This window comes from Solanum stenotomum, unplaced genomic scaffold (assembly GCF_019186545.1).
Source record: "Solanum stenotomum isolate F172 unplaced genomic scaffold, ASM1918654v1 scaffold35297, whole genome shotgun sequence".
Lineage (NCBI taxonomy): Eukaryota > Viridiplantae > Streptophyta > Magnoliopsida > Solanales > Solanaceae > Solanum > Solanum stenotomum.
In genome coordinates this window covers 79,627-95,061 of record NW_026033385.1, presented here as the reverse complement: position 1 = coordinate 95,061, position 15,435 = coordinate 79,627, and the positions used below count along the sequence as shown (strand labels likewise).

General features: G+C 30.3%; 1 protein-coding gene and 1 pseudogene across 1 annotated transcript; both read left to right on the top strand.

Annotated features, from left to right (window-relative positions):
- The first annotated feature begins 7,386 nt into the window (after window positions 1–7,386).
- LOC125852426 (salicylic acid-binding protein 2-like) lies at window positions 7,387–8,496 on the top strand (annotated as a pseudogene).
- Window positions 8,497–9,123: 627 nt separating this feature from the next.
- LOC125852425 (salicylic acid-binding protein 2-like) lies at window positions 9,124–10,090 on the top strand. The gene is made up of 3 exons (XM_049532158.1): window positions 9,124–9,511; window positions 9,584–9,721; window positions 9,800–10,090. Exons 1-3 carry the CDS (start codon window positions 9,146–9,148, stop codon window positions 10,073–10,075), a joined length of 780 nt encoding a protein of 259 aa, XP_049388115.1. The 5' UTR covers window positions 9,124–9,145; the 3' UTR covers window positions 10,076–10,090.
- The last annotated feature ends 5,345 nt before the right edge of the window (window positions 10,091–15,435 follow it).

Genomic DNA, 15,435 nt, shown 5'->3' with positions numbered 1-15,435 from the left:
TTTATTTTATAAAAAAAATATTTATTATGTGTCATTTTTTTTATACCGCACATCAAATTATTTCACTATAACTTATCAAATCCGAAATAATATACCCAATCCGATGTCGTAATTTTTCTTTTTTTTTAAATCCCAGAATATTTCAAACCCCATTTTCCTGTACATCCTCTCTTGTTAATTTCGGAGGGTAAATTGTAATATCTTCTAAAATAAAAAATAAATGCTTTTGTTCAACTTGCATTATCAACACCGATTTTTCAATATGTTTTCTCTTCTCGGTCCCATCAAATTCAGTCCGATAAATTATAAGGGGGAAAATTGATCAAGGTGAGTTTTTTATTTAACCCATGTAATAAATATTTTTTTATAAAACTGAATAAAGAGAAATGTGTTAGTTTCAAGGGTATAAATAATTAATTAAAAAGATGAATGAACGGATATTTTTAGTAAAATAGATAAATGTAGGGTATATTTAGACTTACTTTCTAAATTTAGTGGTCCTTTTGGTCCTTTTTTGAACAACCACTAATAACTTATATGAGTATTTTATCATATTATTCATATTGGTTAATTTTAGTCTTTAAATTTTAAACATAATTTAGAGAATACATAATTAATGTTAAGAGTAAAATATAAAAAAATATTATATCTTTCTCTTGATATAATAAAAATAATAAATAAAAGTGAATATATATTTTAAGTATAATAGATAGGTAAAAATGGACAGACAAAGTAGTATTTGTTTTAGTTTGAATACATTTTCAAAACTTATAAGAATCCAAATGTAAATTCCATGATAATCAATTACTTCTCCGACTTAAATTATTTATCATTTTTCTCTTTTATATGCCTCTTACCAAGACATTAATTATGAAGAGTTCTTTTTTTATATACTATTTTACTTTTATGTATGTCTTAAAATATATTAATTTCTCTTAATTGTTATTTTATTTTAGTCATGTGTTATTTTCTCGTAGTTGAGATATTTAGAACGTTCAAAATTACGAATAAAGATAAAACAGAAAACATATAATTAATTTAAATATTTAAAAGTAATAAATAATTTGAGATATTTAAAAAATATATAGATAGGGAAACTGCTCCTTAATACTCTAACGTGTTGCTATTGAGCACATCTTTGGCATCTTCATTCAAATTTCAATGCAAGATGACTGAAATTTCGAAAACACTCAAAATTGTGTTTTTCACCTTTTCCATTTTCATTTTCATTTTCATATTTTATCCTAAATTTTTATTTTTACACACTTTTTCCATTCTCATTTTCACTATTATTATTTCATATTTCATCCTAAATTTTATTTTTGTAAAAATGACTCCATTTAAATTAAGTATTTCATGTTTAAATATCACAATTCATCTTTTATAGAAAAGGTACATACAATGCAAACAACTAAATATTGTTTGTAAAAATTATAATGAAACTTAATTTTATTTTTATCTTCAGCTTCAAAGATTTCAAATAAAGTGAAAAATTATTTGTATTAGTATGTACTTTTTAAAAAAATTAAAAGTATATTAGTATGTACTAACTTGTATATGAATCTAATCTACGATATTATTTGACTATATCTATTTTGAGATATTACTTTTTTTTTTAGTAGATTTGACCGTATATGTTTCAATCTTTCAGGTAAATCAATCAAGTTGAGTGATTTTGCTATCTTTTATAAATTTGGTGGGGTTGGGGATTTATTGGGGAGGGGTGTTTAAACTATATTTAGAAAACGAAAAGGAGACAAATTTATATTTAGCCCCCTCCCACACACAACTTTTCGATTTAAAGTGAATATATTCCTCATTAACAAATGATGTATATATACTCTTGTCGTCTATTAAATACTACATATTTACTTCTTTTTTTTCATTAAAACTCCATTGGAATATTCAGTCCCTGAATGCAAGGGAAATACTGGAGATAAGATCAGAAAAGAGCCAATCAAAGCAAAATTAGCGTAAGAAATAAATCAATTAATATTCACATATAAATACTAACCTATTACTAAAAAAACCGAACCAGAATCAATCCAAATTGACCAAATATAGAAAAATATATGAGAAAAAACAAAGAAAATTTATGGAGAAATTAGTTTAAAATAAGGTATGAAATGCAAATACTGAAACGGAAAATGAAGGGAAAAAGATAAAAAAAAAATAATATCAAAATGTCCTTTTATGTATGGTCTTAAACAAGCAATGTTGAAATTAGAATAAAAAAGTTATCAAAAACAATAAGGAAAAAAGATATTCTTTTATAAGCAAACTAAAAAAATAAAATAAAACAAAGTGAAATACTATAGAGCAATGGCAGATAATGATTTAATCAACAATGAGATTATGATTGAAGCAACGTGTTAAATTAGGTCTTAGGCCTAACTCACACCCCAAAAGCTAGCTCAAAGGGAGGAGGATTGCCTACGCCTTATAAGGAGTTCACCCATCTCATGAACCACCAATGTGGAACTTTTGTCATTCTTTAACACAACAATTTGCTAATGAAGTGTAACAAGTACAATTTTGTTGATATCTATGTAGGAAAGTTAATGGGGGCAGAGCAGCGGGAAAGGTTACATTATTTGTGGGGTAGGACAGATTAGAGCTTTTATGAGTGTCCGGCGGTCGGAACGGGTTTAAATATATATTTTTAAAATTGATGTCAAGCTGAGGAAGTTGCGAGTTTGGGATAACAAATATAATTTCGTAGTTTCACATCTATTTTTGTACAAGTTTTGCACCTATTTGGGATTTTCTTTCTTCTTCAATGAAAAAACTGTTTTAACGGCCTGAAAATTAGAAAGAAATAAAAAGGAAAAAGCTATTGACATATTTTGTTTCTTTTTCACTATTGCAATCAATATTATGTTTAAAACGGTATTAACATATTAATTTTAACGCTTAAGCAAAAAAATTAAGCAGTTAACAAAATTTGAAATTTTTAATTATTATTTCTAGTATTTGAAATTTTTCACAATTTGCCATCCATATATTTGTTGATGATTATCAAGTGTTGCCGTGTTGGGACTTGGGAGTATACGTTATTATTTGGCTAATTCTTTTCCAAATTGCTTTGACGAAGCCACTTCTTTTTGCCATCAAAATCTTTGAAACTAACTAAATGTTGCCAACAAACACAAAATCTCCTAGTCTGTTTGTACAAATTATTAGGAGATCAAAAGTAATTTTTTATAAGAAAAATGTGCTAATTTTTTTAAAAAAAAATTGATGAAGTTTTTAGGAGAAAATGGGTGTTTCTGATGAATAGGGAAAGCTGTATTTTATACACTTAAAAAATTATTAGTAGTTTTTTTAAAAAAAATACTTTTTAAAAAAATTGACATAACACTAATTATTGCTCTAAAATATTTTTAAAATTTATTATTAAAACACAAATTATTTCTCGTCAAAAATATTTAACTTTTCAAGTAAAGCTAATTTCTAAAATATAGTCAGACAAGTTATTATCATTTTGTCAATTAAATCCAAATTCTCCAACGTCTCTTTCAGTTCCATAAAAAGTTGCCTGTTCTATTAAAGGCACATGATAGTTGAGATTTAACAGGATATACATATAATGCCTAACTATCTTATTTCTCCTCTATTTCATATTAATTGTTAATATTTTTAAAATATTCACCTTAACTATTTATTATTTTATAAAATAGATCAACTACTTTATCTCATTTATTCTTAGAATTAAATATTTTTGAAATAAAATTAGTCTAGTCATATTCTTAGATAAAATATATTCCTAGAGCTTGAGCTAAAAATTTTAGTTAAGAATAGAGAGTTACGTGACATTCTGTTACAAGTCACAACCTTTAATAATTGTGTTTCCTTTGAAAGGACCACTACTTTACCTAAAGATAATATCCAAACTAGTTTGCACCTACTCTATTAATCNAAAAAATATATATGTTTGAGGAGGATTAAATATACTCATATGGGATTATATTTTTTTAAAAAAATAATAAAAAATTAACCTGAAATTAATTTTTTTCATTTCCGTTAGAGGAAAAGGGTATATGTGAGCCATTTGTATATAAGTAGGGGTATATATGAGCCACTTTCATAACGAGGGGTATATCAGCTCTAAATGACAAAGTTGAGGGGTATATCAGACCCTTTTCCCTTTCTAAAATATAGTCAGACAAGTTATTATCATTTTGTCAATTAAATCCGAATTCTCCAACGTCTCTTTCAGTTCCATAAAAAGTTGCTTGTTCTATTAAAGGCACATGATCGTTGAGATTTAACAGGATGTACATATAATACCTAACTATCTTATTTCTCCTCCATTTCATATTAATTGTTAATATTTTTAAAATATTCACCTTAACTATTGATTATTTTTTAAAATAGATTAACTACTTTATCTCATTTATTCTTAGAATTAAATATTTTTGAAATAAAATTAGTCAAGTCATATTCTTAAATAAAATATATTCCTAGAGCTTGAACTAAATTTTTTAATTAAGAATAGAGAGTTACGTGACATTCTGTTACAAGTCACAACCTTTAATAATTGTGTTTCCTTTGAAAGGACCACTACTTTACCTAAAGATAATATCCAAACTAGTTTGCACCTACTCTATTAATCAATGTTACCTTTTTATGAAATAATTTATAATTATATACATATTTATAATTTATTTTAAATCATAATTTTTTTTAAATTTTAATTCCGAGTTCAATAAAAAATATATTTTATTATATAAATTAAAACGAAGGAAATTAAATATTATCATCACATTAATTGAATAGATAGATTACCATTCATAAGATATCAAGGTAACTTGTTGCTATCATATCTCGAGTGATTTTGCCTAAAGGTTTAGGTAGTACAAAGGACCATCTCTTGTTTTATCACGTGCAAATATTTTTTTCTCATTTTGAAATAATGATTTAGATTATTTTTTTAATCATTATTGAATTAAGGAAAAAGGGTTAAAAATGCCCTTTAACGTATCTCAAATGATTCAAAAATACCCTCCTTCTATCTTTTGGTTTAAAAATGTCCTCAACGTTTTCTTAAGGTTTAAAATTACCCTTTATTAACAACCCACTAACATAATAAATGATGACTCATTTAATTAGCCAAGTGACTTTATCTTATTGATCCACCTAATTTTTAAAATCCAGCCCAACGACCCGACTCATATGTGCTACAAAAACTTAAACCCACCCAAAAATCCATTTTCATATTAACCTATCTTATCTTTGAACTCTATTTTAGGACGGCTCTCAACCTCTTTTGTAGCATCCGACGATGGCAATTGAGGGTTGCAAATCACAACACCTCTAGTTATGTTCTTCAGATAATACTTTTTTGTTTCTTCAATCTTTTACATAGTTGATTCCATTACTCTGCAACTTAGGTAATGTTTTGCTTTTTTAGGAGTTTGATTAGGAGTTTGTTGAGGTGGGTTTACAACAAAATCTTGATATTGATCAGTTTCAGCTTTCTGTTGGAATTATGAGATGTTTTTGCTTGAGAATTGTTGAAATTCAGGTCAATAATTGACTTTTGATGAGCTTTTCTGCTCTGGGTCGGTTTGTTCCTAAGCTTTCAAGGCATTTTCTGAAGATATGTAGGGGGATTCTATTAAAGATGTCTATAAATTGCAAATTGTTGGGCACGAATTAGAGCTTCTCTTCAAGCTTTAGGCTGAAGAAGACCAGAGTCTTTGCTAGGACCAAATTGTGGGTTGCAAATGAAGCTTTTGTTTTTATGGCTCATTTTCTTTGGAATTGGATTTTTTGGTTGGTCATTAGCTTAAATGGTGGGGTTTATAGTTGGAAGCAGGAGGCTTCAGAACCAAAGGAAGATAAATCTTATTTTCTTCTTGAACGTTTCAATGTCAGCAAGGAACAAATTCAAGATTTAGCTAACCTTATTCTTTGTAGTTGTTCCTTCCTTTTCTTCTTGAAATTAACTGAGAAATGGAAAAAGAAGATAAACTGAAGAAGGTAGGAAGAAAGAAGAGAGTTAGAACAAATGGGAACAAAGGATCCAAAATTAATCGGTCATATTGGGTCAGATTTGAAATGGATTTCTAGACTAAGTGGGTCATATATTTTGAAATAGGAAAAGAAAATTCATGTCACAATTGCCATGTCATTGTTCTGTTAATAAAGGGCAATTTTAAACCTTAAAAAAACGTTGAGGGCATTTTTAAATCAAAAGGTGGAAGAAGGGCATTTTTGAACCATTTGAGATACATTAANGGAATTGGATTTTTTGGTTGGTCATTAGCTTAAATGGTGGTGTTTATAGTTGGAAGCAGGAGGCTTCAGAACCAAAGGAAGATAAATCTTATTTTCTTCTTGAACGTTTCAATGTCAGCAAGGAACAAATTCAAGATTTAGCTAACCTTATTCTTTGTAGTTCTTCCTTCCTTTTCTTCTTGAAATTAACTGAGAAATGGAAAAAGAAGACAAACTGAAGGAGGTAGGAAGAAAGAAGAGAGTTAGAACAAATGGGAACAAAAGATCCAAAATTAATCGGTCATATCGGGTCAGATTTTGAAATGGATTTCTAGACTAAGTGGGTCATATATTTTGAAATAGGTAAAGAAAATCCATGTCACAATTGTCATGTCATTGTTCTGTTAATAAAGGACAATTTTAAACCTTAAAAAAACGTTGAGGACATTTTTAAATCAAAAGGTGGAAGAAGGACATTTTTGAACCATTTGAGATACATTAAGGACATTTTTAACCCTTTTCCCTTGGATTAATGATTTGGTAACCGTTTATTCCATATTCTTTAAGGAGCTAATCGATAACTCGATAAAAGTTAACTAAATCATAATTTTACTCTTTAGATATATAAGGCTACCCAACGAAATAAACGCTTAGTTTAGGGATGACAATTGAATGAGTTGTACTAAATTTGGACGGGTCATAATGAATCAAGATCCAATTCAACCCAAATTTACTTGAATTAAAACGGGTCAGGTAATGAGTATCATAAAATGAATCAAGACCCAATCCAATTCATTTTTTACCAAGTTTTATTTATTCTTTAAACTATTTAGTACATAATAAAATTAATATTATTTATTTATTATGACTATATAAAAATATTAAAACTAAGATAATATTTCTCATTAATCAATTTGAATTACATATCAGCTTCCGTTCAAACTAAAATACATTGGACGAATTGAACAGATTAAGTTTGATTCCGATTCCGCAAACACCATCCGTATCTTCGCCAAATTATAACATGCTCTGCTGTCCCACCAAAGAGATTACACTATTGGCCACGTGTAAAATTCTAGCGGGTAGTTGCAACAAATTTCCCATGATGTGATGTCCACCATACCACTATATAACTTACCAAAGAAAAGTAAAAAAAACAAAAACTGATAAGCCCTAAAAATGGAGGTTATGAAGAAACATTTTGTTTTAGTACATGGAGCATGCCATGGAGGTTGGTGTTGGTACAAACTAAAGCCCCTGCTAGAGGCTTCAGGCCATAAGGTCACAACCTTTGACTTGGCAGCCTCTGGCATTGATTTGAGAAAAATAGAGCAACTTCACACACTTCATGATTACACTTTGCCATTGATGGAATTGATGGAATCTCTTCCACAAGAGGAGAAAGTCATACTAGTAGGGCATAGTCTTGGTGGTATGAATTTAGGACTTGCTATGGAAAAATACCCACAAAAGATCTATGTTGCTGTTTTCTTAGCTGCCTTCATGCCTGATTCTGTTCATATCTCCTCCTATGTTTTGGATCAGGTGAGTATAATATATACTTTTTGATTGTTTTTACTTATAAATCCAATTTTAATGTAATTTTTTGAAGTACTATGAACAAACGCCAGAGGAGAATTGGTTAGATACCCAATTTTTACCATATGGTTCCCCTGAAGATCCATTTACATCCATGACTTTTGGCCCCAAATATTTGGCTAACAAGCTCTACCAGTTATCTCTCCTGAGGTAACTTTAATTATTCACCTTCTATTCAAAGATCATTGTTTATTTATTTCGTTTCGAAATAAAAGCAACCTTACATGTGGTAGGATCTTGCATTAGCATTATCATTGGTGAGACCAAGCTCTCTGTTTCGAGAAGATTTGTCGAAGGCGAAGTATTTTACAGATGAAGGGTATGGATCAGTGAAGAGAGTTTATATAATGTGTACAGAGGACAAAGGCATACCAGAAGAATTTGGACGATGGCAAATTGACAACAGTGGCGTTACTGAAGCAAAGGAAATTAAAGGTGCTGATCATATGTCAATGCTAAGTATGCCTAAAGAACTTTGTGACACTCTCTTGGAGATTGCTCATAAATACAATTGATCCATCTTCTACTCATTTGAATAATTAGTTGTTATAATTATATGATTGTGCTGTGTTTTATGTATTGAAGAATGTCATAGACATAATAATTAAACTGTGTCAATTCTTATAATGACTATTTCCTGTTACAACTTTTCTGTCTTATGTCCTCTCATTGTTGCTTTCTCAACCAAGTATTTCGTGTTTGATATTTACTCTGTTTTGCCTGCATAACTATAGTTGATAATAAGAGTAAATTAGTAGAAAGTATAAAATTATTTGTTCACAATCTAAGATGGAAATTGAACAGATCATCTGTCTTATGTCCGCTCATTGTCACAAACCATCAAGAACTTTCATCATTTGTTAGTGACAGAGCTCTAAGATGTGAGACATCATACAATTTCTCTAGTATATTATTAGGTACACATGTTATTTTCTTCTTCTCTTTAATTCAAGATTCGTAATTATTAGCTTCCGATTCACATTACACTTTATTTATTTTGATTCAACAAAATTTGTATGTGATATCGATATTAAAAAAGTGAACGAATGAATAAATCACGATAACACCATCATATATAATTTAGATAAACATAATTAAAGCATTATATTAGAATTCTCCTTGATGAGTTTTCATTTATTGAAATAATATCCATAATAGATTCATTTAAAATATTATGACAAATATTATTAAATATATACTCCCTTTATTTCAATGGTCAAATATTTGAGTTTCCAGATTAAGTGAACATAATCACCCCAGCCCACCAAATTACTAATCTTTGTGTCCTTGTGTCACAAAGAAAAAAAACACACGAGGCCAAAAAATGGAGGTTATGAAGAAACACTTTGTTTTGGTACATGGTGCATGCCATGGAAGTTGGTGTTGGTATAAGCTAAAGCCATTGCTAGAGGCTGCTGGCCACAAGGTCACTGCCCTTGACATGGCAGCCTCTGGCATTGATTTGAGAAAAATAGAGGAACTTCGCACGCTTGATGACTATACCGTGCCATTGATGGAGTTTATGGAATCCCTTCCACAAGAGGAGAAGGTCATACTAGTGGGGCATAGTTATGGTGGTATGAATTTGGGACTTGCTATGGAAAAATACCCACAAAAGATCTATGCTGCTGTTTTCTTGACTGCTCTTATGCCTGATTCTGTTCACATGTCCTCCTATATTTTGGATCAGGTGAATATAATTCATATTTATGATGTTTGTGAATGATTATTTTATTTATACAAACTTAATTTTAATGTTCAGTACTTTGAGAGGACGCCAACAAAGAACTGGTTTGACACCCAATTTGTATCATACGGTTCCCCTGAAGACCCTATGACATCCATATTTTTGGACCCCAAATTGTTGGCCCACCGATTTTATCAGTTATGCTCTCATGAGGTAAGCTTTATTTAGAAACAAGTATTTATGTTGTTTGGTGAATGGAATGACATATACTAAAGCAATATTATTTGGTAGGATGTTGCATTAGCATCGTCATTGATAAGGCCAAGCTCTCTGTTTATCGAAGATCTATCAAAGGCGAAGTATTTCACAGATGAAGGTTATGGATCAGTGAAGAAAGTTTATATAATCTGCACTGAGGATAAAGTCTTACCAAAAGAATTCCAGCAATGGCTAATTGATAACATTGGAACCGTCACGGAAGCAAAGGAGATTAAAGGTGCTGATCATATGGCAATGCTATGTATGCCCAAACAACTTTGTGACACTCTCTTGGAGATTGCCTATTAATACAATTGATCCATCTCAACATCTTCTACTCATTTGAACAATTAGTTGTTGCTTTCAACTGGAATAAACATATGATTGTGTTCGTGGTGAAGTATTTTTCGTAAGATTTTCAACAAAATGTTCCAGACTTGTTTGACAAAACTATATTCTCTTAACTGTTAAATGTACTTATATTCTCAATCCTCATATAACTATCATGATAGGTATATATTAGTTATCGTTTTGATTTATTAAAATGTGAGATCTTGAGACGGATGAATATGTCTTGTAGATTGTATGATCTTAATATATATTTGTGAAATAATAAGTTAATTGATGGGATTCATGTCTCGATATAAATATTGGTGATATGCTTTTTCGAGAAGCTTATAAATTTTCATTGTGTCAAACCTTGCAAATGAATTTCATGAACCCAAGACATGGTATAAGTAGAGTTTTAAGTTTTAAAGAAAATTAATCATTGAATTAAATTTGTCAGTATTTTGATTTATTGATTAGTATATGCAATCTTAATATGTAGAATTACATAAGTGTTTATGGAGAATTTTGAAATATAAATGGAGGAATGCAATTATGACTTTCTAGTGGAATGATTTGTAATTTATCTGTGGTAAGAATAATTCATAATTCAAATTAGTGGTTTTGACTTTTAGACTATTTTCTAGTTTTGAAAGTGTTTGGATAACTCAAAAAGTGTTTTCTAAGGCTGAAAAAGTATCAAATAAGCTAAAAGTAAAAAATTGAATGTCCCTAACTTGTAACTTTTAGCTTTTGACTTATAAGTCACTTTAAAGAAAGCTCATTCAGACACCCCCTTAAAGCTTGTTCTACTTCAAAAAAATATTAACGTGCCAACATTTGTGTTAATTATTGTCATAGACTACCCTCTTTTAGTGTAGTTCAAATAGAAAATATTTAGCAACACTTATTCAGTTTATATCATCACTTTCAAAGGGTGCTGTTTTGTTAATCCTAGAAACAACTTTTCATTAACGTACTTAAAAAGTTTCTTATAAGATTTACTCCCATTATTATTTCTCTAATGAAACACCCCCTATTCAGGAAAGGCAAAGGAGACCTACAAAAAAGTTTTCCCCCAACCTTGCTACTCTTAAATTCCCAATCGACTAAACCAAATGAATTTTTCAGATGGATCCTTTATCTTCAATTTTAAGATTGTAGGTTCAAATTATCAAAAAAAGCAGAAAGGTGAAAGCTCTGAAATAGGGATACACATCACAAGTTTTTATAAAAATATCCCAAACGAAATCTTTTAGTTCTATGAGGCATGTATATATTTCATTAGCAATTGTATTTGCCTTTTGTCTTTTTTGGGAATGTTTTTTGAAAAATATGAATTTAGGAAGCTAAAAAGATGGAGAATATTTGAGTTGATGTTCAAATTAACTTAATTATATTAAATTAGGAAAGATCGTTATCGATCTATTAATCCAATATTAATATAACAGTTATTAATTAAATTAATTGCATCTTCACAAACAAATAATGTTTTATACAGAATATAAGTAGGCGTTTGGCCATGCGATACCATATCATGATATGGTATCATGAGATGGAATCAACGTTTGGACATGTGATTTTATGCTGATTTCATCTCATGATTCCATATTCTCCAAAAACCATGATATGAAATTATATGGGAATTTCATATCATGATTTGAGATAGTTTAATACAAAAATTGATTCACGAGTTTATATTTTGTTACAACAACCCCACATTTATATCTACTAACCATTTATTTCATATGTAAATAAAATTTATAATCACATCATTACTTTTTAAAATTTATTATTCTCACCGACATAAAATTTATTATTCATATAGTTACTTTAACTCACACCAACCGATTGTTGAGTAGTAAATTTGTTCTGTTCATTTACTCCAACACTTAATTTATTACTTCTACCATTTTGTATTTATTACAACTGTAGTTATATCTATTTGAACATGGAGTGAAAGGTCTTCTCTTCATTTACTCTAATAAATTGATATGAAAGTTAGGTTGGATAGGCTTAAATGCATAATTATTTATACTCAACCATAAAGACTAGTACACTACAATTTATGTTCAATTTTTTTTATTAAATTAAAGTTAGATGAAACAATTACTTAAGTGGAGAACAAATAACTTTGTAATAATTTATTATGCGATTTTATAATTTTTTGTTTATTTGATAAGATTGAATAAACAATTGGGCTATTTTAATAGTTTTACAATTTATGAAATTTTTATGTTTATGAGAAAATATACAACACAAAAATTGCATATCACATGTCCAAACAAAACTTTAATTTCATCTTATGATTTCATATCATGATACCATCTCGCATGACCAAACGGACCCAAGTCAGAGTGTTTATCATGGGCTATGATTTTATTTTTCTAGTAATCCATCAAGAACTTTCATCATTTGTTAGTAACACAGCACCTAGATGTGACACATGATACAAGTTCTCTTTGAGTACACGTGTTATTTTGTTCTCACCTTTAATTAAAACTAGTTTTGACGCATGTGTGTTGCACGTGAATATCAAATCATATACTACACTATTTTTAAAATTAATGAGAATATTATAAAATTTAAAAATTAAGTAAATTATAATAAAATGAATGATAAAGTATAAGTTCCTATGAATAGTTTACGTTAACTTTCTTATGATTACTACTGAAAGTTAGTCACTCTAAAAATCTCTTAGTTACATGTAACATTCGCAACTAGAAAGAACTAGAAGGAAGTTTAAAATCTGGAAATAGTTACTTTTCGAAAGAATGAGGAAATCTGGAAATTTTTAAGTAAGTTGTCGGTCAACTTCAAATGATCATAACTCCTACATCAGAATGAGTTAGGCGTATTTCTAGATATGGTTGGAAAGCCCTTGGAACGATCTTTCCAACGCCGCCAAGTTTGCGCGATTCTGAGTTCGTATGGGTGAGTTATGCTCTTTGGAAGTTGGGCTGTTGGATTAAGAAAATGTCCAATCTGGAGTTTTAAGGGGTATTTTAGTGTTTTCATTGGCCTATTATTTTAATCCATTTTTAGGAGTTTAATATGGGTCAAATCAGATTTTAGTCAGTTTTAGAATTTGGGATTTCACGCTAGGGCTAAGGAGAAAGGAGAAGAGAAAAGAAGAAGGGGAAAAGGTAAACTCATCAAGATCGATCAAGGAAGTTGGTGTTTCGCTAAAGATTTTCTTCTACCAGGTATGTGAGGCTCTCATAACGTTGGGATCGTTCTCCCACGTGCCAAGCATGTTATTTCAGTTTGGATTCATCCTAGAAAGCATTAGAATATTGATGATCTTGATACCTATTCTTGAATTCATATGTTGTTCTTGAATTTGACTGAGTTGGGAGGTTTCTAAGTTCGTTACGTCACATCATAGAGTCGTTTCGAGTTAGGTTCTTAGGTACATTTGCTGGGTATCTGTATCTAAAAGTAATTTGAGAAAAAGAATTGAGTCTGGACGAATTGGGGTTGGAAAACGAAGAAGAAATTTCGTCGGACGAAATTAGGGAGGTGGCCACGCGTCGCGTGCCTAGTGCCCAGTTTTTAAAAATTCTGCTCCGCGTCGCAGAGCAGACACAGAGCGTTTTTCCTCGAAAAACATTTTCAAAACCAAAATTTAAATATGTCTTCGCGTCGCAGACCCACCTTCAAATATCGATTTTCGGTCTTTTCTCATGTTTAGCTATCTAGAATCATTCCTAAACAACATGAGATCTTTCCAATCACAAATCAAAATCCTTGAATTTATAATTCAATTCAAAGATCAGTTAAGAGTCAAGTCAAGAGCAGTTAAGGTCAAAGTCAAGAGAAGTCAAGAGTCAAGTTAAGATAAGTTCTTAAAGTTTTCCAAGAGTCTTTCACAAATGTTTTAACTTTATTTTAAGACTTAAGATTTGAGTTCAGTAAAGATGTAAAGTTGAAGATCTTCTCTTCAAAGAGCATATGGGGACTATGTATTCCCAAAGAGATTTAAAAATGTTTTCACATTTTAATAAGAACGGAAACTGAAATTTCCAAAGTACCTTCGGGCTAGTTTCAGAAAAGAGTGATAGCTTTCTAAATGAAGCAAGAAGGGAAACTGAGATTTCCAAGATAACCTTTGAGCCAAGTTTTTGAGTACTAATCTCAAATCACAGAAGAAGTATGTTTTTAAAACATAAAAGCCAGTATATTTTGGGAGTAGTATTAAGCACCGAATTGGGGACGAGCATGAGTTCAGATAATTCACGTCATCATAAAACCATGTAGCCACGATGGGTAGAAAAGGGTCATACTTTTTAGATGAATCATTTTCGCAATAGACTAGTGGATCCATTAGGCAGTTCAGGTCATATACCTTTGGCCGGTTATAGGATGCGCTGGCAGGGTAAGGTAGATCGATGTATCATCACTATAGCTCTTATGTGATGGTTTCCGGTTAGATAAACTCCCACAAAAGTTATTGTATTTTTACATACATTTTAGAGTTATGTTGTATCATTGTATATACACAGAGTTGACATCATGTTTTTAAACAACTTTTCTTTATATTGCACTTGTTTTAAACTGCTTTATAATGAAATGAGTTCAGTTAAGTATTCATGAGTTGATAAGAGCCAAGGTAAGTGTTTATTTCAGATTCTCTTTCAAGCTTATGTTGTTTTAGCATTCAAACTCGCATACTCATACATTCAATGTAGTGATGTCAGTTGGTATGTATCGTCTTATGATGCAGATGCAGGTAACTAGGATCGGCATTCTAGCTCACCGTTGATCCAGTAAGCAGTTCAGAGTCAGACGGTGAGCCTCCTTGCATTTCGGAGGATCTATTTTCATTGCTTTCTAATTAGTTTTTATTAGGATGTTGTGGGGTTGTCCCAACATCTATCTCAGTTGTTTTAGAGGCTTCATAAACAGTCAGATGTTAGTTTTTTAGTCTTATTCATTTCATTTCTATCGTTTAAGACTTGAGTTGTCATTTTGGCTAAGATGTTATTTCTTTGAGTTATTAAATGAACATTGTCTTCCGCTGAGTTAAGTAAGCCAGGTGAAGGGCTCGCTTGGGGCCAGCAATGGTGTTCAAGTGTTGGTCATGCCCAGGGTGTAGGCTCGGGGCGTGACATTACGCCTCTTAAATATAATTTCTCCTCCCTCCCATAGTGCATTACTTATTTATTATTGTGTTGTTGGAGTTTTTACTTTTAACATAAAATAATAAATAAATATTGATATAAAACATAAAAGATATACTAAATTGGATATTTTTAGTTGGAGTAATATATTAATTTAACATTAATGTAGGAGTGTTCAAATATCATGAACTTTGAGATTGTCAACGTCTGTCAATCAAA